We start from the raw sequence: 22,561 nt of genomic DNA, 5'->3' as shown, positions 1-22,561 counted from the left end.
TGTCTATTTTATAAATTGTCATTCAGTTTCAAAACTAATTTGTTTTATTCACATGTAATATTTTCTATTTGTGTTTGGATTAGTATGAAATATTTAAAATGCAACAAAGAAAGCTTGTGGAATACGTAATTAATGATTCAGATAGAAACTGGGAACTGACGATGACCAATACATAAAGCAGATCTTACGTGGGCTGATGAATGTAGTCAACTGTATCGAAAATAATATTCTATTTACTGTTTACGCTAACGATTTTGTTTTTAATTTTGTTTCGACTTAATGTTCATATCGGAACATTTAAAACATATTTTCTCATTTTATATCAAAAACAGATACAGTATGTTTCAGCTTTGTTATTTATTTTACAGTTGTGGACAATTAATGATAAAACTATTCGTTTCTAAACTACGAAGCTTGGGAGGTTTTTGATATCTGTGTAAATAAAGCTTAAATTTGCTATAAACTGAAAGCAATCCACTGTTTTGTAAAGGGAATTACATGCATGCAATATGTTTTGTGCCAACTTTGGTATAATAATGAAATCATCCTTATACGACACATATTTTTATTTACATGTATAATCTGGTCCTTCGTTGTCTATTTAAGTCTTGATTTAGCCTAGCTTAGTTAATCTGTATGCTGTTACGTTGCATATCTTGCGTTTCCCGTTCCGGGTTACGACTGTAATATAAACAAAGAATTATGCTTGTCATCTTCAAATATAGCCAGGTTGGTCTGTCGTGGGTGCAGAACCCCATGATTTGCGGGGGTATTTCTTATTTTGAGTTAATGTTAGCAAAAAAAAAATGGGTCCTCGCTTCTGATTCTCAGAATCCTCATTTATTTTTTGTAGCATCGTTAATTTCCTAAACCATAGGAAAAGAGAATTTAGAAATAATTACTGTTAATATTTTGTGTGGAATTTAACTACAGAAACCCCTGTTCCTGCGTTACTTGGGTGGTCCTTTAATGTCCTTGGGTGAAGTAGAAATAGTATTTGAACACGTGCGTAAAATGGTACGCTATTTCTAAGAAAACAATAACTTTAGCGCGAGTAAACATTGCCCGCTGATCTCATATCGAGGGCGCTAATATTAAAACTTGGCGTTCATCCACACTGGCTACACATATACAAGATTTCAGCAATCATATACGATTTGAGCTTGTTGACATCATTTCGAATATACAATGTCTTTTTAAAAATTGTATAGGGCAACATTTTATTATCTACTAGCTGGCGCCCGCGCCCCCGTCCACACGGAATTAAAAATAAACATAATTAGTAGCCTATGTGTTCTTCCAGATTATGTTCATGTGCATGCCAAATTTCAGCAAGATCCATATAGCCGTTCTGGAGATACCTTAAAAAAAACATCCATCCATCCAATTTATAGTATAATAAGAAGTAAGACTTTGCACATTCCTGAAGCGGCTTACCATGAGTTTCTAAGACCTAAATCCCCGTTTAAAATATATTGCTATCTCCGTTTTTTTTAAAAGATAATGACAGGGATGACGATATGTTCTATACAGAGATATTGGTGTCAGAAGCCCACGGTTACTGCTGCACGAGTATCGTAATTGTTCTAAAGGAGACCCTTAGCATAGATTTAATATGCTAAATCTTCAAAAAAGACTAGGTACGGCAAATAAACGTTATGTACATATTTGCAGAAAAATTGGTAGAAGTAATACGTGTATTATGTCATTTCTCAGCCTTGCAGAATGTGCAATGTTTTTTCCTTATTATTACGCCAGAAGAACCCAGTAAGGTCATTCAACGTCTGCAGGCTATTTACTCGGAATATATAATGTGTCATATGTTACGTGCTCAGTGTTACCAGTTCCAAAATAACCGCAGAATTATGTCACGGTCCTTCGTAATTATGATATGTTTTAAAGAAAATGTAATCATCCATTACGTTTATTTTTTTATTTGTTTATTGTGAATTAAAGTAGCTGACGATTCCATATTTACATTGGTAGAATAAGAAAAAAAAGAAAAACGATGTGTATCTTTCAGTCTTATTCAGAACGGCTTATGTGAGTTCATAACATTTATAATAACTAGAGTAGTTATTTCATTCTCTAATCTACAAAGGTTAGGTGGGTAGACAGGCATAGAACACATGGAGAAACATTGGGCATACCAAAACTTAATAAATCACCATACAATGCCCAATTAATTGCTTCTTTAACTGCACTCAGAGTGGACTAAACAGCTACCTAGTGTGGATTTCTTAAACCAAATATGATTTAGCGATGAAAACCTGAAAAAGTGTTTAAATTTTAAGACATTCTTACATAATTAAGTCTTTTTGTTATCATTCATCGCATAAATATTTAGCTGTATTATGTAAAGTTCTTATCTAGATTTTTATACGTACAAACACATCATTAAAACCTTGAGCACGTTTCTTTACTTGATACGTTTTTTCTTCCAAAATATACGTGGTATTGCATTATGAAATGGCATTGTTGAAATTTAAGGTAACTTCAAAAATCTACTTAATTTACTATCTACTTTTCAGTGATAGCTCAGGGGTTAACCTTGACTTGTAATCTGCAGGTCCTGGGTTCGAATCTGGTCATGTATAATTCGATTTACACATGTACATTTATCCTTACTGTGAAGGAAAACATTGTGATGCTGCACATGTAGAAGAAATTCAAAGATATGTGTGAAGTCAACCCGCACTGGGCTATCGTGGTTTACTATGGCCTAGGCTCTCATAGGGTTGGCTCCGAGCCCCTCAATAGGGACTTATAGTGATCTGATGATGATGAAGCTTCATTCATATAGAAACTAATACTTAGGCGTTGGTAATAAAAACTTTAAATGTGACCATAAATGTTAATTTGGTGAATCGCGTGAAGGTCAGCATTCGAGACGGTTCATGGTAAAAATACGTTCGGTGCAAACAGAACCAGTCTGACAAGTTTTAGTATTGTTTGAATTTTACATTTCCGCTCGCACATAATGTCCGTCGACTGCAAAAAGTTTAGATAAGCATATACTGACTGTAGTCAGAAAAATTGAAACTTTGGTTTTTAGCAAGGATCGCTTACAACGAAAGCTATCTTGTCAAATTGTATAGTCTAAGCCAGGGGTGATGAACTATAGCACGCATACCATTTACTTTGCGACACAATATTTTGGGCAAGTCCCTTATAAGAAAATTAATTATGCACTAAGAAAAAGACTACGGTTTTTCGAATGTATATGTTCACTTTATCTCAATCAGACTTTCAGGAGAAGGATTTTAATGATTTCTCATGAAAAAACATTTTCTTGAATAAACTGGAATAAGAGAAATATAGTGGACTCTAGTAACTCTACTATATAGAATTATGCAATCGTTTATCTTAGCTGTACGTAAGTGAAAAAAGCTAGACATTTGAATGCAAATATGTCTAGACAGGCAGAGAAAGTTGTGATGTAATTTGGATACTTTGTAAGATGTGATATATCCTTACTTACAAAAAACTATTTTTTATTCAATTCCATAGACAAATATTTTTATTAACTATTTAAAAGTGAACTAGTGAAGATCAAAACAATTTGGGTTATCGACATATCGATATATTTACATTAATTTAAAAGGAAGTAAATCAATTGTGAAAATGTATCGGAAGATGTCTATCGATATATGTCGAATAAATAGGTCAGCACTACTGCAGTGCACTAGTGATGTAACTTCCTGGCAGCCCACTTGGCCGACTCCCAGCCGCCAGGTAACGAATAAACTCGATTATACTTGACACGTCATCCACGCAATCTTAATTTTAACTTGCCATTTAATCGCTTTTTACCTATATTAAACTAGCTGACGCCCGCGATCCCCTCCGTGCGTGTTAAAATAACCTTAATTAATAGCCTATTCTTCTTCCAGATTTGAATGCCAAATTACATCGAGATCCGTTCAGGCGTTTGAAAATACCTTCAAAAAAATATCCATCTGTCTATCTAAACATTTGCATTTATAATATTAGTAATACGTGAATGTATTAGGTGGTATTTAGGGTCCACGGACCACACAACTTGGCACAATTTTAGCACAAGTTGACGAAAAAATGTACAGAATATGCTTCACCGATACCAGTTAAATATTGAATAGTATCCACGAGAAAAAAGTTTTGGAAACTGGTATATAGAAAGACGTAGAGTGACATCCTTTTAATCCATTTTTTTCTGGATTCAAGGATAGATATTACGCTAATCGTATTGATTATCTTTATTTAGTTTTTTTATATATTATAGTGGGAGTAGGTAGGTTGTTATGTTCTAATTGACGAGTTGCGTGTGCGGACGACGCAGTTTCCTTATGCCTTATTCACAAGACGTGATTGATCAATTAACACCACGATAAGAGACACGCTATGATGTAATTTTTATAGTTCATATAATTTGTCGGAGATAAAAATAAGTATTTATTTCCATAGCCAAAGTATTGTTTACCATAACTATAGCGACCTTTCCATATAATGCATATTTGGTGGAGTGGTATTATAGAAAGAAGACGAGAAGTAATTTCAATGGCAAAGAACAAAATAGGTCATTTGGTCATAATAATGGATTAATCAGGACTTAAGTTTTGAGACAAAATTTCCCCCTTTTTGAAGTTATTTGAAAAAGAATAGAAATAAGTTACCTTAAAACAAACTAATAAATTCATAGAAGTATAGCAGTTTCGACATGTGACATTTTTTGTCTACCCTTCGTAAACAAGCGATAGGGACTGGTTAACATTGCTCGAGGTCAAATGAGACCTTCATTCATTTCGCAATCCAACTTATATATTCCTAAACAATTTTAATCCATTCATTCAATTCAAAGAAACTGAACTACCTTGAAATGACACGTAGGTACAAGTACACGTATTTAGTATTAGAACGCGTAGGCGCGAAGAGGAAAGAGGACTGGCGGATTCAAACATAATATCTTGGCGAGAGGATATTTATTTCTGGCATTTACTAAGAATTCAAGATGTTACAGCAATTTTGAAGTGAGTAACCTTCTGCATACACGATATTTATAATTAGCTCTTGTCAGCAACCCCAACTATTAAAAAAAACCTTAAATAGTAGCATATGTGAGTTCCACATCTATGTCAAATTTCATCAAGATAAGTTCAGCCGTTCTGAAGATACCTTCAAAGAAACATCCATCCATCTTAACATTCGCATTTATAATATTAGTAAGAGTAAGATAAAGTTGTAGAGGGTCATACAATTTCATTGTAAACGATGAATCTCGTTTTATTTGTGTACTACAGACTACTGAAGCTATACACAGAATTAGTTAGCTATTTATCTTCTTTATAAGAACGTAGATGAGTATAATTTTATGTGATGTCAACAAAATGAAAACAGCAATGAAATGCTACCTCCTAATTGCTGCAACGTTCAGTCTAGTACTTTAAAATCTCTTGAGAAATTTTTGCTTCAATGTTGGTAAAGGTAAGAGATAGGTAAGTCAGTAGGAAATATGTTACTAATAATCTACGTCCATTAGTAACATAGTGTTGATGTTGAGGCCAAATGTAATAGTTATCTCCACCACTCTATGTTAATTGTTTTAATAGACTAAAGTACTCCAAATTACCAACATATCTCCATTTATGTAAATGAAGCTGCTTCTTCGAATATGTTTTAGACATCATTAAGTATTTAGTAATAATTTGTTAGTTTCTGATGTTTAACTTTATGAATAATGTACAGCGACCATCAACTATCTATTCTCCCTTTTTCATCTCGGGAAGAGGGGGTAGCTTAAGACCAGCGCGACACTGGAATCTCACCGGTGTTGGCAAAGCTGAGCCACACTCTTTTGCCATCACTATTTCTATATAACTGTGTATAACTTTGTTCTGTTTTTTTATGGCAATAAAGTTTTTTATTATATTTTATGCTTAGTATTTGGTACAAAAGAATAGTAACTCATATCTGCGTATCATGCGTTGGTACTATTCTATTCTCGTAACTAACCTTCGAATGTTTCTGGAGCACTGGTCTGCGCGGCGGTAGCGCTGCAAATGATATTTTTTCTCGGAATCTCGACTATTTATTTTAATACTGAAGTCTCAGATCGATGGGGGCTTAAAAATAGTTGAACAGATTTTGTATGTTGTACACATCTGACTGCGTTTATGATTTAAAACTAGATAAGAAATGAAATATAGAGAAAATAGATGGAAACAAGAGGAAGACCTTAAGAAAGTATGGATGGATTTTGTGAAAGAGGATATGCGTAAGTAAGGAAGAAAATATAGATATTACGACTGATTTGACTGAAGAGATTTAGAAGAATTTCCTTAAAAAAAGGGCAGGAATACTTTGATTTGAAATCTGAATCTTTGTTCTTTGAGTCTGTCTTTAGTTTTCATCTTTAGGAACTTTCCATCTCTTACTCGTCTATCTCTTTTTTGACTGATGATCACTTCCTCGTCTCTCATCCTCTCTCTTTTATTATTGTGCTTATAAGATCATTGTATCCTATCATAGTCCCAAATTTTTTCACTAATAGATGAGCTTAATATTTAAAAATTTCGATTAAATATTGATATAGAAAGCTTACTTGACTGATGTCTTAGTGTGGGCAGTCAGATGCCCTTTTCCAGATAACTACCGGTGTCGTTAGGGCTATGTGTCTGTGGCGTTTTACGAAATACCCGTAGGTGGGCGCTCAATACCGGTCGCATGACGTAGGCGGGCGGCATTTTACAATTCGCCCACTGCATTGCTAAGGAAATATTACATAAAAATATGTGTAAGATGAAATCATTGATATGGGTAATTATAATCATCATCAACAGCTCACTATATATCACCACCGAGGGGCTCGGAGCCTACCCTAAGTTAAGGGTGAATAGACCATAGTCAACCACGCTGGCCAAGTGCGGGTTGGTTGACTTCACACATATCTTTGAATTTCTTCTCAGATATGTGCAGGTTGCATCACGATGTTTTTCTTCACCGTAAGAATGTCGGATAAATGTACATATGTAAATCGGAAATCGAAAAACACATTGGTACATAGCGGGATTCGAAACCAGGACCTGTAGATTGCAAGTCAAATACTTGATCTCTGAGCCACCGACTCTAATCATAATGGCAATTGCTAATTAATAAGAAAATACATCGAAAAAAAATTGTGCAAAAAGTGATTGTATTTTAAAAGCCTTTAGATTAGTTTAAAATGGTCAACGATTCGTTTATCCACTATTAGAAATGGATTTAAAAGTGTTATTTTCTTTTAAACCACATACATAAAATAATTTGTATCCATAACATCTTAAAACTAAGTAACATACAACTTTTACTGCATAATTCACGATTTTGTGTTACTACACTACTAATAAAATACAATGTCCTTGTCAACAATCTTGACATATCTACAATAATGACCGCACACCTACTCACGTTTAGAAAACCGCGAAGTTTACACCTAGATTTTACAAATAAACAAAGCAATATAACCAATAGTAACTACACAATAAGAACTAAATTACTTTAAGACATACGTCTTTAATAAAGAACCTGTGTGGATGACTATAAAATTACCTATAAGAGATGTCATTGTGTAGACGCTCTTAAGAGCTGATGTACGCATTATGTACGTGAATAATACTGTTTGAGTTCACTTTACGAAGTGTAACGAATCTAGATGTAGGTTAATCGAATTTAAATTCCATTTCTCATAGTATATGTATGGTTATTATTTAGACGCAGTAACATGGCTATAAATTATTTTAACAGTGGTAGAGCCCGCTTTAACATCTCCGAACGTATCGGCCCGGCTCGCCCGGTGAAATACCACGACCACACAGAAGACAGGCGTCAAGTGGAAGCAATTCCGCGTTTCGTCTGATGAGTGTGCGTCCCGGAGGCCTAATTTAGTCCTCTTTCCCTTCCCACCCTTTTTCTTAGAAGGAAGGGAAGTGGAAGTGGACTCTCCGCATGATAGGATGCGTGGGAAGGGAAAATATTTTCTTTCTGTGCATCCTCTCCTCCGTCGATTAAAGGTAGGCAAGGCATATGCGATTGCGTATGTCTATGGGCAACGGTCACTTCGCTATTTCAGCGATTTCGGGTGGCCGATTGCTCGTTTGCCACCTTTTGATATAAAAAAAAAGTAGTAGCTATTCAATTAGAATACTCTCTCTTTCACTCTACTCGATGTTTTATCTTTCCTCTCTTTCATGTAACGAAAATACTCTTTGACATTTTAAAACGATCTTATTATCCAAGTAATTTAGGAAGTGGCATGGCAGATTTGTAAGGAAACATATATATATACTAGCTGTAGCCCACGACGGCGCGCGATATATAAAAACAACTTAGTAGACTGTGTTCCTTAAGGCTATCTCCGTCTATGCAAAATTTTAGCGTGATTTGTGCCGAGCCTTTTTGGATTCAAACATCCATCCATCTAAACTTTCGCATTTATAATATTAGTTATATAATAATTAGATCTGCGGACAAACGTTGACCATTGACTAGACCGTGGACATTCATTTGGGAACACCTATCTTATTTCTAAAGAAAAAATACTAAATTAAATGAAGTTAATCGATAAAAATAAGTCCCAAACAGCGATGCAGATTTATCTAGAAGACAAAGTCAATTATAATTGCAGTAAATACCAAGTTCAGATAATATTTAATCAACTTATGTACAAACTTGACCTCTTTCGTGCGTTACAACGTGTGACGTCACTTGACCTCGCGATGAGAACATACGCTTTTATATTAATGTTTGTTAATTGGAATTGGTTGTTTATAGTTTGAATTATAGTGAAAAATGGTTTTTAAACGATGATTTTTTTACTACCGATAACAAGATTTATTTGTCGCTTTAATATAAACGTATTAGTAACTTACTTCTGACTATCTTACTAATATTATAAATAGGAATGTTTAGATGGATGGATGTATGTTTTTAGAAGGTATCTCCAGAACGTCTGAACGGATCTTGATGAAATCGGCGCATATGTAGAACATAGTCTGTAAGAACATTTTGGTTACTTGTTAAGTTTTTTTTTTAATTTCGAACGGATTCGACGGGAAACAGTTGTTTCGGGTAAGTTATCTCCGAAATGTCTAGACCGATGTTGACGGGACTGAAAAGGTAGCATCATATGTGGGGAGGGGGGGTTATCTTTGACTACTTTTATTCTGCGTCGACGAAGACGCGGGCGACCGCTAGACCCAAATAAAGTTGAAGCTTGTATATCACATATGTCGACTAGACTGAACTAACAAGCTAACAACGTGCAATATAAATTATTTAACTAACGCCATTACAACAACATCTGTCTCAATGACAAGACATGACATCAGAGATGGCACGCTTGTGACACTGCCACATGCGACAAACATTTCAAATTGCTATATTTAGATTAAAGAGCATTGATTTTAATGATTGGCTTCTGATACCAAAATATTTGCATAAAGCATATCTTCATCCCTGTCATTATGTTTAACAAATCAGAGATAACTGTCTATCTGATTGTTTTAAAAGATATTGGTCTCAGAAACCCACTGTAAGGTATATTTTAACTCGATCTAGAGTTTAGAATATGATTTTAATTTGATCACATCTTGTGTAATCTTCATTGGACAAAAAAAAACTATAATAAATCTATCACATATACAAAATCAGTCAGTTTTGTGTAGAGTTCATAATAAAAATGTGATATAAACATTTCAACCGACACATTTCATTGCTTCGCATTTTTGTCAATACTTTGGTGGCTTACGTGTATGGAAATTTCAAAATGACACGACGTAATAACCTTCCTTGCTGTGAACAATTTGATCGAACACTAACATACTAGGAAAAGATCTATTATCTTTTTAACACGTCGGTTTGTTTAGAGAATGGTTGAAGCTAGAACCAATGTGAGAGAGATTCTAAATATAGTTCCACGGCCACGTAGAGTTAAAATTATACAACTACATAGAGTCCCAACATTTTCGTAGACAGAAAATTTTATCTTCGTATTAATTTTTTTATAGCAAATCACCCCTTTAAGCACCACTGACCAACCTGTCCTTACAGAGGGTCGGCACAATATGTACTCCTGCATTTTTTTTTTATATCATAAGGTGGCAAACGAGCGAGCGTCCACCTGAAATCGCTGAAATAGCGAAGTGACCGTTGCCCATAGACACACGCAATTGCATATGCGTTGCGTACATTTAATCTACGGAGGAAACGATGCACAGAAAGAAAACAAGAAACAATATATCTCTTTCAGTCGTCATATCTGAATTTACCCCCTAACGGATATCCTATTTCACACAATTCATCCATACTTCCTTCAGTCTTTCTCTACCTTTGGAACTATTTACTTTAAGCACCATTGATGAAAGAAACGAAAGTTAAATGAGAATCAAGACTTTTTATAGCAACATGAGTAATCAATTAACAATGAAAGGCACAATTGTTAATTGCTCGAATGCTAATTGAATAAGGCGCCTTCGATATCGCACACGTCATGCCCCAGTCCTGGCTATTTGTGTACTTCCGGCAAATTGAACTTTGAAGAGACGAGACCATTAAACTTAGACGCGTCTTCTATACTCACACGTGGATAAAATAGATAAAATGTAGTATGTCAGATCCATCAATTAATGATCTAAGATCGTCAAGCAGTAAATAATTTTTCAAAGATTATTAGAGATGTCAATTTTGCTAGAAGTGTTTTGGAAATTAAAGTTGTTATAATTTTCCCGAGTTTTAGGAGTTTGTAGGATTGTTTTTGGTGAAATTGTTCTACTAGAGCATGTCTCATGGCGTATATTACTCCCTAGCTAATAAGACGATGTTATTAATCTATACATAAAATTGGAGTGTCTGTATGTAATATCGAAAAAAAAATCGTACACATGACGTATTTCCGTTTTACATTATTTATCAGTCCGTCTTTCAGTTTTCGAAACGGTTGGAGCGTGTTTGATAGGGCTTTAAAGCTGATGCACGAGGTCATTTTATAGGGTATTGTTTTTAAATTGTGCGCAGACGAAGTCACGGGCGATCGCTAGTATATGATGTATGATGTAAGAAAAATAATTTACTGAACATGCAGTTGAGTAATGAATGCAAACGGTTGTTGAACTTGTGTGAAAACGAAAGTATAATTGTCCAACATCCCATAATGAGGATCTTTGTTACAAGCCCTGGGTTTGATTATCATGAAAGAGCGAGACGGATGCTGTAATATATTGGCGTGAAAGAGAGAGTATGCGTGTGCAAAAATAAACGAAAAGGCGAAGCGGATCGGCGATGATGTCATGTTGAAGGCGAATAGCGGTCAAGGTACGCTGGTCAGCGAGATAAAACTAAAGAAAATATGTACAGTCACAAACAAAAATCATATATGTTACATAAATACTTAATACTATTTAAACAGTTGAGATGAAAATAGTTCTGTGTAGTACTCGCTTGCACTGTCTGTGGATCTAACACGAATGTTTGTGACACTCATCATCGTATCGTCATCGACAAAATCTATATTAAAATTTGTGCAGCGCCCCTATCGGTTGTAAAGTACACTAAACATCTCATACTAACCTTCATACTATCTTGCTAATATTATAAAGGCGAATGTTTAGATGGATGAATGGATGAATATTTGTTTGAACCTCTAGAACGATTGAAAGGATCTCGATGAAACGGAATACATATATAACATAGTCTGGAAGAACACATACGCTACTAATTAAGATTTTATTATTAATATCACGCGGGCTGAGTCGCTGTCGACAGCTAGTTTTGATATAATTAACGATTAGATGGCGATTGTCATAAATATTTATGATCGGTCCACTGTAATTTAACTGTGAACGAATTAAATAATATTGTATAGTGTTTCGTGCGCGACTGTACTTGATGAACATGAGCAGTAAATTATAAAGGCGGGTGTATCCGCGCGTGTATTTATTTTATTTAAACTCAGCGCCTGAGACTGATCAACATTTTTGCTTCTCTGCAATTTAAAGCCTGCATATTTTTACGTAATCTTGCTGGAAATTAGTTTAATAATACTTAATTATCACATGAGTTCTTTTTAAGAACTTAGAATCGATATATTATATTTTTTTGCTATTGAGAATTTTTTGAATGAATTTGAAGGAAATGATTTAAAATATTTACTTTAATTTATTTTCACAATAACTTTCTTATTTTGCAGAGACTTCTCAGAAAGATTCTCTCTCTATATATAAAGTGTACTTCATAAGTTTTAGGTAATACATACATTTACAAATATTTAGCAAGTAGGTAGTTTTAGACGTTATTATTTTAAATCCTTTGGCGCGAATGGCGCGCTTACATTACGAAAGTCAAGTGTCACAATGATTAGTGAGGGGACATAGACGTCGACATTTTAGTAAGACTAGTGTTGTGCCAGTACACCGGAACACTGTCGGATTTTCTTCCTAACAGTATGTACATATGTTAATTTTTAAATGTTGCTATTATCAACATCACGTTGTAACAATGTAACAACTGGTAATCATAATTTATTTCATACATTCAAACATTAGCTTACTTATCGATGAGTCAACCTGAATTCCATCGTTGCTGCACTGACCAAATATAGGGTGCACTCAAATGTAACATAAAAAATATAAAGTTTTGTTCGTTACCGATAAAAAAACCTTTTTAAACAATACTCAGGTGAAAGTATTTTATTTATCTCTGTTCAGAAAAGACACTTTAAAGGTTTTAAATTAAGTATAACATACTTTTTATGACGTCACGATGTAGAGACAATGAATTTTTAAACAACTACCCACTGTCTTAAGATTTTTACATAATGGCCTTCATCTTATGTTTTATAACCGACAAGCTTGCACCGGCGGCTCCGTCTGTTCGGAATTAAAAAAAATGTTCTTCCAGAATATGTTCTATGCCAAATTTCACCGAGATCCATGCAGCCGTTCTGTTCTGGGGATACTTTCTAACAAACATCCATCCAAACATTCGCATTTATAATATTAGTAAGAAATACTCAGTAGTGGTAATTATGACAGAATAAATGTATTTATGAGATGATGACGTCACAAACAGTGGAGGTAAACTCAAAGTCAAACCGATTCAGTCAATTTAAACTTGCTAATTAATGTTCCTTTGATAACGGACATAAAGCGGTAAAGGTTAAATTAATGAATAATATTGTATACAATCTTTATATACTTGGTACTTTTTAAGTAAATTTTTGTAAAGTGGCAAATGTCACAAATAGGCTGACCCAGAACTAGTATGATGTTATAGAATACGAGATGTCGCTCGCGACTCCGTCCGCGCGGTATTAAAACAACTACTATGTGTTCTTCTAGACAATGTTCTACACCTATGCCAAATTTTAGCGAGATCCATGCCATCGCCATCCATCCATCCAAACGTTCAGATTTATAATATTAGTAAGATGGTAATATTAAGTTCTTTCTGCTATATTTATTTTTTAATGTCTGCCTTCAAATCATGTTTTTGTTAACGATACTTTCACAAACCTTCAAACACCCACATATCAATGTGACCATTTAAGGCAAATCTTATAGTCACGTAAGAATAATCGAAACTACAAAATGCTCAGGAATTTTAAAATGATAATCTTGTTCATTTTTAAAAAAAGGATCTTGACAGGCAGACGGACGGACAACAAAGTAAGGGATAAGGGTTCCGTTTTTTTCCTTTCGAGGTACGGAACCCTAAAAGTTGATCCGATAAAGGCGTAGGCAAGGACTTGTTAAGAATATTATAAATGCGAATTTTTAGATGGATGGATGTTTGTTTGAAGGTATCTCCCGAACGGCTTAACGGATTTTGATGAAATTTGGCACAGATGTAGAACATAGTCTAAAAAACACATAGGCTACTTATTTTTTTAATTCCACGCGGAAGAATCTCGGGCGACAGCTAGTAAATAATAAAACAGATTATATTAAATGGAAGAGAATTTCAGGACTAAAATATATTTTTAATTATTTTTTTACATAAACATTTTGTACCGTTTAATTTGCAGCTGTTATTTCTTATAAATCATGTCTTTTTTTTTATGAGAGATGCCAATATGTTTTTGTAAGTGTTTTGTTAATGGAAACTCTTAACTATAAATAAACTAATTTACATCTTCCCTACACCAGTTATCTGGTCACTTTGATGTTGACTCTTCAGATCTGAATATAGAAAATATTGAATCAAAAGACTCCGGAACTTGTGTTGCGGTATCTTCATATAATAAGGTATTTTTATATCTTCCTAATAGATCTATCTTTGATGTTTTATATTTCAATAGCCTAAAGAGATACGTTCATTTTAAGAAAGAGGATAGAACAGAGAGAGATTGGTACTTGGTATATATTACTATTATAATATTAGAAAAGATTGGAAGAATAGATGTTTGTTTGAATGTATCTCCAATACGGCTTTATAGATCTCGCTGAAATTTGACATAGATGTAGAACATAGTCTGGAAGAACACATAGGCTACTTATTAAGTTTTTTTTTAACTAATAAATCATATGTTCCATAATAAGTGTCTTAATTAAAAATCAAAACTTAACAACACGAAAGAGACTGTTTGAACCAATCCGGTAATAATAACGAAATAACGGCCCGAGCCGAGGTTCCTGAGGGAGCCCTCGAGCTTAGTTACTCTTAAACGAGGTTTAGGCTAAGTGCCATCTGCGCTCGGCCACCTCAAGCCCGGTGAAGCTGTAAATGCCTCCTCAAGGCAAACAGTGGCAATCAGTGACAAAAAAAAGAGACTGTTTGAATATAATCTCAAAAAGCAGTTAGATATATCAAAGCATCGGATATAGATCTAGATTTAAATAGATAATAGCAAAACTAATAATGAAATTAACCGGTTTTATGTGAATCAAACAGGTCTTATGATTTCATCAAGTTCAATATAGAAATAATTATGAACTCTATACTAATAGGTATAAGAGTAGTAATTGCATGCAATTTTTATTTAATAATTCGAAGTATTGACCATTGCAGTAACTATATTTGCAACACGTTTCATGTTTGATCAACATCAGTTGATTCTATTTACAAATCTTAAACAGATAAGCTTCTATAAGCGAGAGTCATTGTCTAGTCCTGACGGACGACCTCTATAAGCAAAAATTCGGTAAGAGAGAAACCTTTATAAGCGAGAAAGATATCGGGATCCGTTGGACTCTTGCTTACCCAGGTCCAATAGTATTTAAATAATCCTTTTATCAACCTAATCTTTTAAATTGACTTATAAACTTTTCACGACATGTTTCAATTTCCAAGACCTCAAAAAATTGTCAGAGTCTAGTACCCTGTCTGTTCCTACAACTACTAAAATACTACAATAATGCTGTCATAAATATTGTCATGCTGTGTTCTAAAATGGAAACTATATTTGCTGTAAATCCATCTTTGAAGTTACTTTGAAAATGTCTTTAGTTAACTAACTTGACACTAATTAATCATTACTTTGACACGGTGTCAGACGATCACTCGCCGCTTCGAAGTACAAGTCACGTCTTTTTACTGTCGTGTGGTTAATATTCATATCGTGAACTTTGTCAGTTTGTTAGATGCATTTGAAATGTAAGATAATAATAACAACGTTTTAAATGTTAATAGATTTTGTAAAGGCGTTTGATATAGTTAGCTATTGTTTTTAGCTTTTAATTCTAAACAATGTTATGTAATTCATTTAATTAATGGTTTAATTTGAATGTATTTACCTAAGAATTACCTAATTTATGATGAAATTTTATAAAGATTTGTTTAAATTGAAAAAAAGATATGGTATACCACAGGGGTCTAAAGTGTGACCCATTTTTTTCGCTCATAAATTCTTTATCTTTTATCACAAATTTTTATTGATTAAACATTTCTCAAGTTTCCAACAAAGTTAAGGACAAACTAGTAACTTAGTTCTTTACTGTATAACTCCATATTAGTACTCGTATAAATCAAATTATAAATAGGTACTATTTCTATTGTAACTTATTTTACCAAACAGGGCATTTGGATAATTGTTTGGCCTCATTTAGCAAATGGTATATTACTAGAGGTATATTTTAATCTTTTTATATTTAATAGTATAATAGTTGCCTGTGAATTCGTCCTCGAGGAATTAAAAAAAATGTCCTATGTCCAAAAGTGAAAGAAGTTTTCAAATCGGTTCAGTAATCTTTCCTCATTATAAGATTAGTGTAAATATCTTTGTTTCTTTTTGGCAAAATTTTATTCCTTTGGCTTTGAAATATGTAGAGCATTCGTTTTGACTTTGATTATTTATGTAAATTTAATTTGTTGGCTTCACATAATTTACATACAAAAAGCTGACGACACTTCGTTATTTAGTCACCTGATAGTGTTCAATATAAATGTAAAGAAACAGTTTGTAAAAACTTAAATACCCTACTAATTACGTGACAATAATTAAGTTGCTGTGCATTTTAAGAGACAAAGGCTTAAGGGATAATTCCACTGATTTAAAGTACGTCTAACACAAGTTGGTGTTTGTAGATATAAAGATCATTCATATTAAACAAGACAATATCTCTCGTCGGTAAATAAGACCGTCGTAGCCATGACACAGTCTCTGTCACTACCAGATTTGGTAAGCGAGGACTTCAGCTGTACAAATACTTTACATATTCCAATGTCGACTTAAAGCTCACTAACACATAAACACACTACTTACACGCACACACATATCAATTACTTTTTGAATGTCAAATGTTTTAACGTCGATCATAACTATCTTATAACAAACTAGCTGTCGCCCGCAGCTCCGTCTGCACTATTAAAAAAACAACTATTTAGTGTGTAGTACTACGTGTTCTTCCAGACTGTGTTCTACACCTATGCCAAATTTCAGCGAGATTCATACAGCCGCTCTCAAGATACCTTCAAACAAACATCCATCCATCCATCCAAACATTCGCATTTATAATATTAGTAAGATGAGTGGGATATGGGTAGCTACAAGAGAAAGACCAAAAGAAAGTATAGTTGGATTGTGTGAAAGAGGACATGCGTAAGAAGAGGTGGATTCAGATGTGACGGCTGATAGAGATGTATGGAGGAGTAGTACATACTGTGCCGACCCTCCGTAGGGATAAGGGCAGGATGATGATGATGGTGAAGCCTTAGTAGTCGGCGCAGATTTTTCATCATCATCGATCCTCATTCCTACCGTGTTAATCATAAAATTTGTTCAAGTTTAAGAAATCTAGAGTTATGCTACAAAGTGACAGTAACGAGATAAGCTCCCAATTTAAACGTTGAAACCGGCTCCATAACGTAAGCGTGGGTCGTAAGATTCGAATTGCAACATTTTAACTGACCACAAATGCCTCATTCACAGATTTGCTAGGGTTATCGAATGACTGAGAAAAGATTAAAGGAAAAGCAAATCACATCTAATTAGACCATTAATTTTGGTACCTAAGTCTGGTTTCTTGAAAGATGCTTAATTATTTCATACAAATCGTAAAATATAAATTATAGACTGTTTCTTGATAACTAGAAGATGAAGATTTTCGTATTCGTAATTTGAAAATTATTTTAATTAATCTTTGGATCAGCCCTAACGATGCGAATATTCCTAACAAATGTCATCATCAGCTCACTATACGTCCCCACTGAGGGGCTCAGAGCCTACCCTAAGTACCCTACCCTATACCAAGGGTGATTAGGCCATAGTCAACCACGCTGGTCCAGTGCGGGTTTGTTGACTTCACAGATATCTTTGAATTTCTTCTCAGATATGTGCAGGTTGCATCACTATGTTGATTGCAAGTCAAGTGCTTGACTACTGAGCCACCGACGCTCCAAACACGAACGACGAACAAATGCTAATTTCTCAAGGGATTGTAAACTTTATTTACTAATGTTTAAGATGCAAAATAACATCAGATTTGTTGCGAAGGCGTAAGGTGTTTAAACTAACTTTATTTAGTGGGTACTAAGGAACGATTAATGTGGGCGATTTATTGACTGTGGAAAGAATTAGGTTATGTTCAGAACAAATTAACGTGTTTCTTACATGTAAACTGTTAGTTTGGATTTGTGAAAACATAGAGCTTTGAAGTAATAGAGAGACTCTTTTGGGACTTTCGTAGTTTTAACTGAGTTTAAAGCAAAATTCTAAGAATTGTCAATGATAGATGTTTTTGTTTGTTCCAGGTAGAATAAGGCATTAAGATGACGACGAAATCGTACAGCAAACACAAGGAGTACAAGGAGATATCCAGCAGAGGCACTGTGCCATACACTGACGAACAATTCGGTAAAGTATCAAGATTATTACATCCTTATACGATAACTTAAAATACAATTACTAATCTACTCATTTTGACTCGTGTGCTGATCCATCATTTTATACGCAAACTTGCAATAAAGCAAACCTGACCTTAAAAATTATGACGGTACTTTCAAAAAGTTCTATAGAAAATATTAAAGTACCTCAAACCATTCCTTAAAAAATAAGAAAATATTTGTTAATCACAAATGTTAGTCATCAAATAAATTCAACTTATATACTCAATTACAGACATGATGAAATCCGAGCTCCTACCCAAAGGCAGTAAACTGGACTCGTTGGGCCGCGGTACTGGCACCCGGGAGTACCACTACGAGTACAAAGAAGAGAAGCTTCCAGGTGGAAAGTACGATCGAAAGGATTACCATACTGTTGAGGTAAGTTCAGACATAACCTAACATAACCTAACACATAGTACAAATAGACAATAATATGTACAGTTTCTAAAATAAATATCTAATAAAATATTATAATGAAAGCTTTACCTACCTAAAATACTTTATAATTTTAGTTAAGATGACCTCCATTGCTCCCGTTGATCCTGGACCTCTTTCCACACATAGACTACGTTGGGAACTACTCTTTTAGTAAATCGCCATTTTTTTATCTCACTAATAACTAAAGTCTTTCTCTATTCCAGGAGTACACGATTCCTGCAAGAAGTTTGCCGAAGTCTTCAGAAAGCAGCTCCTATTACTACGAGAAAGAAGAGAGGGATATACCAGCCATTACCACTGGTACTAGGACATATAATTATGAAACAACGGGCACCTCTCCTGGTAAATATTTATTTTATTTCTACTTCTATTCATAGTAGAAGGTGACTAAAAACTAGTGAAAGATTTCCCATGACTTCTTCTATAAGTATTAAGAAAAAAAACTGTGTTAGTTTGTTGCAGATTTATTGAGTTACTAGCTCTCGCTCGTCACTCTGTCCGCTAAAGATTTAAAACAAAGTGAAAAGCCTTTGTGTTCTTCCAGACTATGTTCAACATCTGTGCCAAATTTCAGTGAGATACATGCAACCGTTCTGGAGATATTTTTAAAAAATCCATCCAAACTTTCGCATAATATTATAATAGTAAGATAAGAGAAACAAACAACTCTACCCACTTGACAATTTTTGTACAGTCTTAACTTTTTGATAGGCTATATTTTATTCCACACTAACTTAAATATTCCTATTTGGTTCATTATCGTCTTCCAAATTTCGTCCAGATCGGTTCAGCTACTGTTTACTTGATTACTAATATTAAAATATCTTTTTTGTTCAAGGTTACTCCAAAGTAAATACTAAAGTGACAAAGGAGATGTCTCAGAACGTCGAGGAGTTGGATTCTCTTCTGGATGACTTGCAGAAGGATCAAGAACGTCAATTATATAAGAGTGAGGACATTTTAATTACATATAAACAATACTAGCTCTCGCCCGCAACTCCGTACAAAAAAAAAACTTAATTTATAGCCTACGTGTTCTTCTAGACTATGTTCTACATCTATGACAAATTTCACTCTTAGCCCTTCTGTAGATACCTCCTAACAAACATTCATCCATCCAACCATTCGCATTTATAATATTAGTAAAATAACTTTGTAATTTTTAAATCTACCCACTACACAGATGGTTTCTGAGATAAAAATCTCTGTAAAAACATATCGTCACCCTTTTCATTTGACAAAACAGAGAAAACAATATGTTTTAAACGGGAATTTTGGTCTCAAAAACCCATGGTTAGTTTTCATGTTGGACAGAAGAGTTATTTTGTTCTTGATTTACCAAATAACATCTTGGATCTTATAACATTCCTCGTTAGACTCATCATCAGCTCACTATACGTCCCCACTGAGGGACTTGGAGCCTAGCAACTATTTGACTATTGCCTAGTCTTTGGGGTGACTAGGCAATAGTCAAGCAGTCATTTGACTTAGTCATAAATTATTATTTTATTTCAATTTCATAGCAACATGCATTGAATCGTTAACCCGATAACAATAAACTTTATTTGAATTTCTTACAAAAGCAATTTGCTTACAAAATAAAACCCTGTAAAACATAACAAGCAAGCAAGATATGACGATATACTGTCAGAAAGAATTTGACGGTAGTATCAAAAAATATAGTTGGAACAGCGATTGAGAAGTTTATAAATTTACGCACCTAAAAAAACTAATTATTTCGTAAATATACGGTGTTTTTGTTCCTTTACAATTTTGTATGAGTAAGATTTTTTTTAATTTCAGGTGGTTATACATCGGATACCGCTGAGAGTAGCTCATTTGACTACAGGCGTGGGTAAGTGAAGATTTTTGACTAAAATTTACAAACTCGATCAATGCAAGGATTTCATTTACTAACTGTTGATTTCTGAGACCAGAATCTCCTTTTTAAACATATCATGATCGTCTGCATTTGAGCGCCGCGCAGGGACTTGTGGCCTCACGAAGTTTTTTTTAAATATTATATCTACGGAACATAGCTTCTAATTGAACCCTTAACGAGATATATTTTGAAGATTCGACATGACGTATCTATTTCCAGCAAAAAGGTTTTAGTGATTTTTCTCTTTCTACTTTTTCTATTTCTACTATAGCGATTAAAGTCTTACTTCTATAAGAATCCAAGAATAAATGCTTATAATTTTTTTTCTATCTACCGTCAGTACTCCAGTGAAGGCACCGCCCTCTAGCGGGTACTCCACGTTGAAACACGAGGAGCGCGTGGAGAGCTCCTCGTGGGGCTCCAGTCCTGCCCCCGCGCCCACACTCACACGTGCCGCTGAGCTCCGCCAACAGATGTACAGGGAGGAGAAAACCGGTATGTTCTGATGGGCAACTAAAATAGGAATCTACAATAAGAATCGCCTCTTTTCCCTCCACATCTTAACCCGATTAAAGACCTGGATCTCTTCTCTTTCAATAAATGTATTACTTATTATAATTTTAATTCTTATTAATATTATAAATACTAATGTTCAGATGGATGGATGTTTGTTTTAAGGCATCTGTAAAACATCACAACGGGTGTTGATGAAATTTGGTATATATGTAGAAGGTAGCCTGGAAGGACACATAGGTCACGTCGCGGGCGATAGTGTTTAATATATTTGACTTTTAAAACTACCGTCAAAGCAAGCCCGAATCCAGTAAAGCCAGATGTAAATTTATTTTCAGCATTTCGTCTAATTTTATCTAATTCATTGTTCCTTTTGCAGAGTCCCGCGTGGTGCCGGCCGTAGTGCCCGCGCCTGTCGCCCTGCCCGTGCCGCCCGCAGTGTGCACGCACTGCCATCAATCCCCCGGCACCACCGGCACTGTGAGTACACGTACACCCCATACAATTCCACATCAGGGAAAATATCCAAGACATGACAACATAACTCACGCCCACAACCCAGAAGGGTAGGCAGAGAGTACAGACCTACATTTGACGCGATCCTCACACAACTCTCTCGCTTCTTCTGCATTAACATCTACACATAACGACAAAAATACATAACTACACTACAAAGACTATTTAAAAATCTTACTCAAAAACAACTTTAATATGTTATTGTGAAATTCTACTATAGAAATACTTGTATTAAAATATATTGTTGTCTCTATTTTGTCGCTTCATATGAGAGGGATAGCACTACTTTTAAATACAAGCTATACGACAATGGAATCTCAACTTTAATTCCGTGTTGCACAGTTGCCACGCGGCGGTACACCAATGAACAAGGTGACTACAACAGTGAAGACCTACACTTACGAGGTCCCCGCAGACACGGACCCGGCCAGTGTGCCCATACCAACACACGCCGACACACACACTTATGTGTGTAATGACACACATCGCACGTAAGTACTGTACTAACTTCCGACTCGAAGGACCAAAAGTATTAATTTACTTAACATATTTCCAGAAGGCTAATGGTAAAAATCCGGCTCGAAGGATCAGAACATCTGACTCGAAGGACCGATCCGAAGGATGTGCGATTATAATTTAAAATGGCGTCTCTCATTATTTTGTCAGTGTTCGATAATCAAATATTAAATTGATTTTCATATATCTTGTATCAGGGCAACACTGACTCGTCCAGTAGATGGTTCTCCAGCGCCGGGCGGCTGCCAGTACTGCTCGCACTGCAACTCTCGCCTGCACTACAGCCGCACACATCTCTCCACTGACGGTCAGTTTGTAAACTGACAGCATTACAACAACTACAATTATTAGTGGCTTGAGTTATAA

The 22,561-nt window shown here is 34.8% G+C and overlaps 1 protein-coding gene across 1 annotated transcript in view; it reads left to right on the top strand.

Annotated features, from left to right (window-relative positions):
- LOC106123068 (uncharacterized) overlaps nucleotides 1-22,561 on the top strand; it is a 32,489-nt gene that overhangs the window by 3,342 nt on the left and 6,586 nt on the right. Inside the window, exons 2-10 of the mRNA XM_013319203.1 lie at nucleotides 18,196-18,298; nucleotides 18,563-18,708; nucleotides 18,972-19,110; nucleotides 19,607-19,717; nucleotides 20,572-20,623; nucleotides 20,991-21,145; nucleotides 21,543-21,643; nucleotides 22,022-22,170; nucleotides 22,393-22,506. Coding sequence (XP_013174657.1) covers nucleotides 18,214-18,298; nucleotides 18,563-18,708; nucleotides 18,972-19,110; nucleotides 19,607-19,717; nucleotides 20,572-20,623; nucleotides 20,991-21,145; nucleotides 21,543-21,643; nucleotides 22,022-22,170; nucleotides 22,393-22,506 — 1,052 coding nt within the window. The 5' untranslated portion in view covers nucleotides 18,196-18,213. The remainder of the gene's footprint in view (nucleotides 1-18,195; nucleotides 18,299-18,562; nucleotides 18,709-18,971; nucleotides 19,111-19,606; nucleotides 19,718-20,571; nucleotides 20,624-20,990; nucleotides 21,146-21,542; nucleotides 21,644-22,021; nucleotides 22,171-22,392; nucleotides 22,507-22,561) is intronic.

This window comes from Papilio xuthus, unplaced genomic scaffold (genome assembly GCF_000836235.2).
Source record: "Papilio xuthus unplaced genomic scaffold, Pxut_1.1 DF826159.1, whole genome shotgun sequence".
Classification (NCBI taxonomy): Eukaryota; Metazoa; Arthropoda; class Insecta; order Lepidoptera; family Papilionidae; genus Papilio; species Papilio xuthus.
The sequence above is the reverse complement of the archived record's forward strand: the minus strand, read 5'-3'. Positions and strand labels throughout refer to the sequence as shown.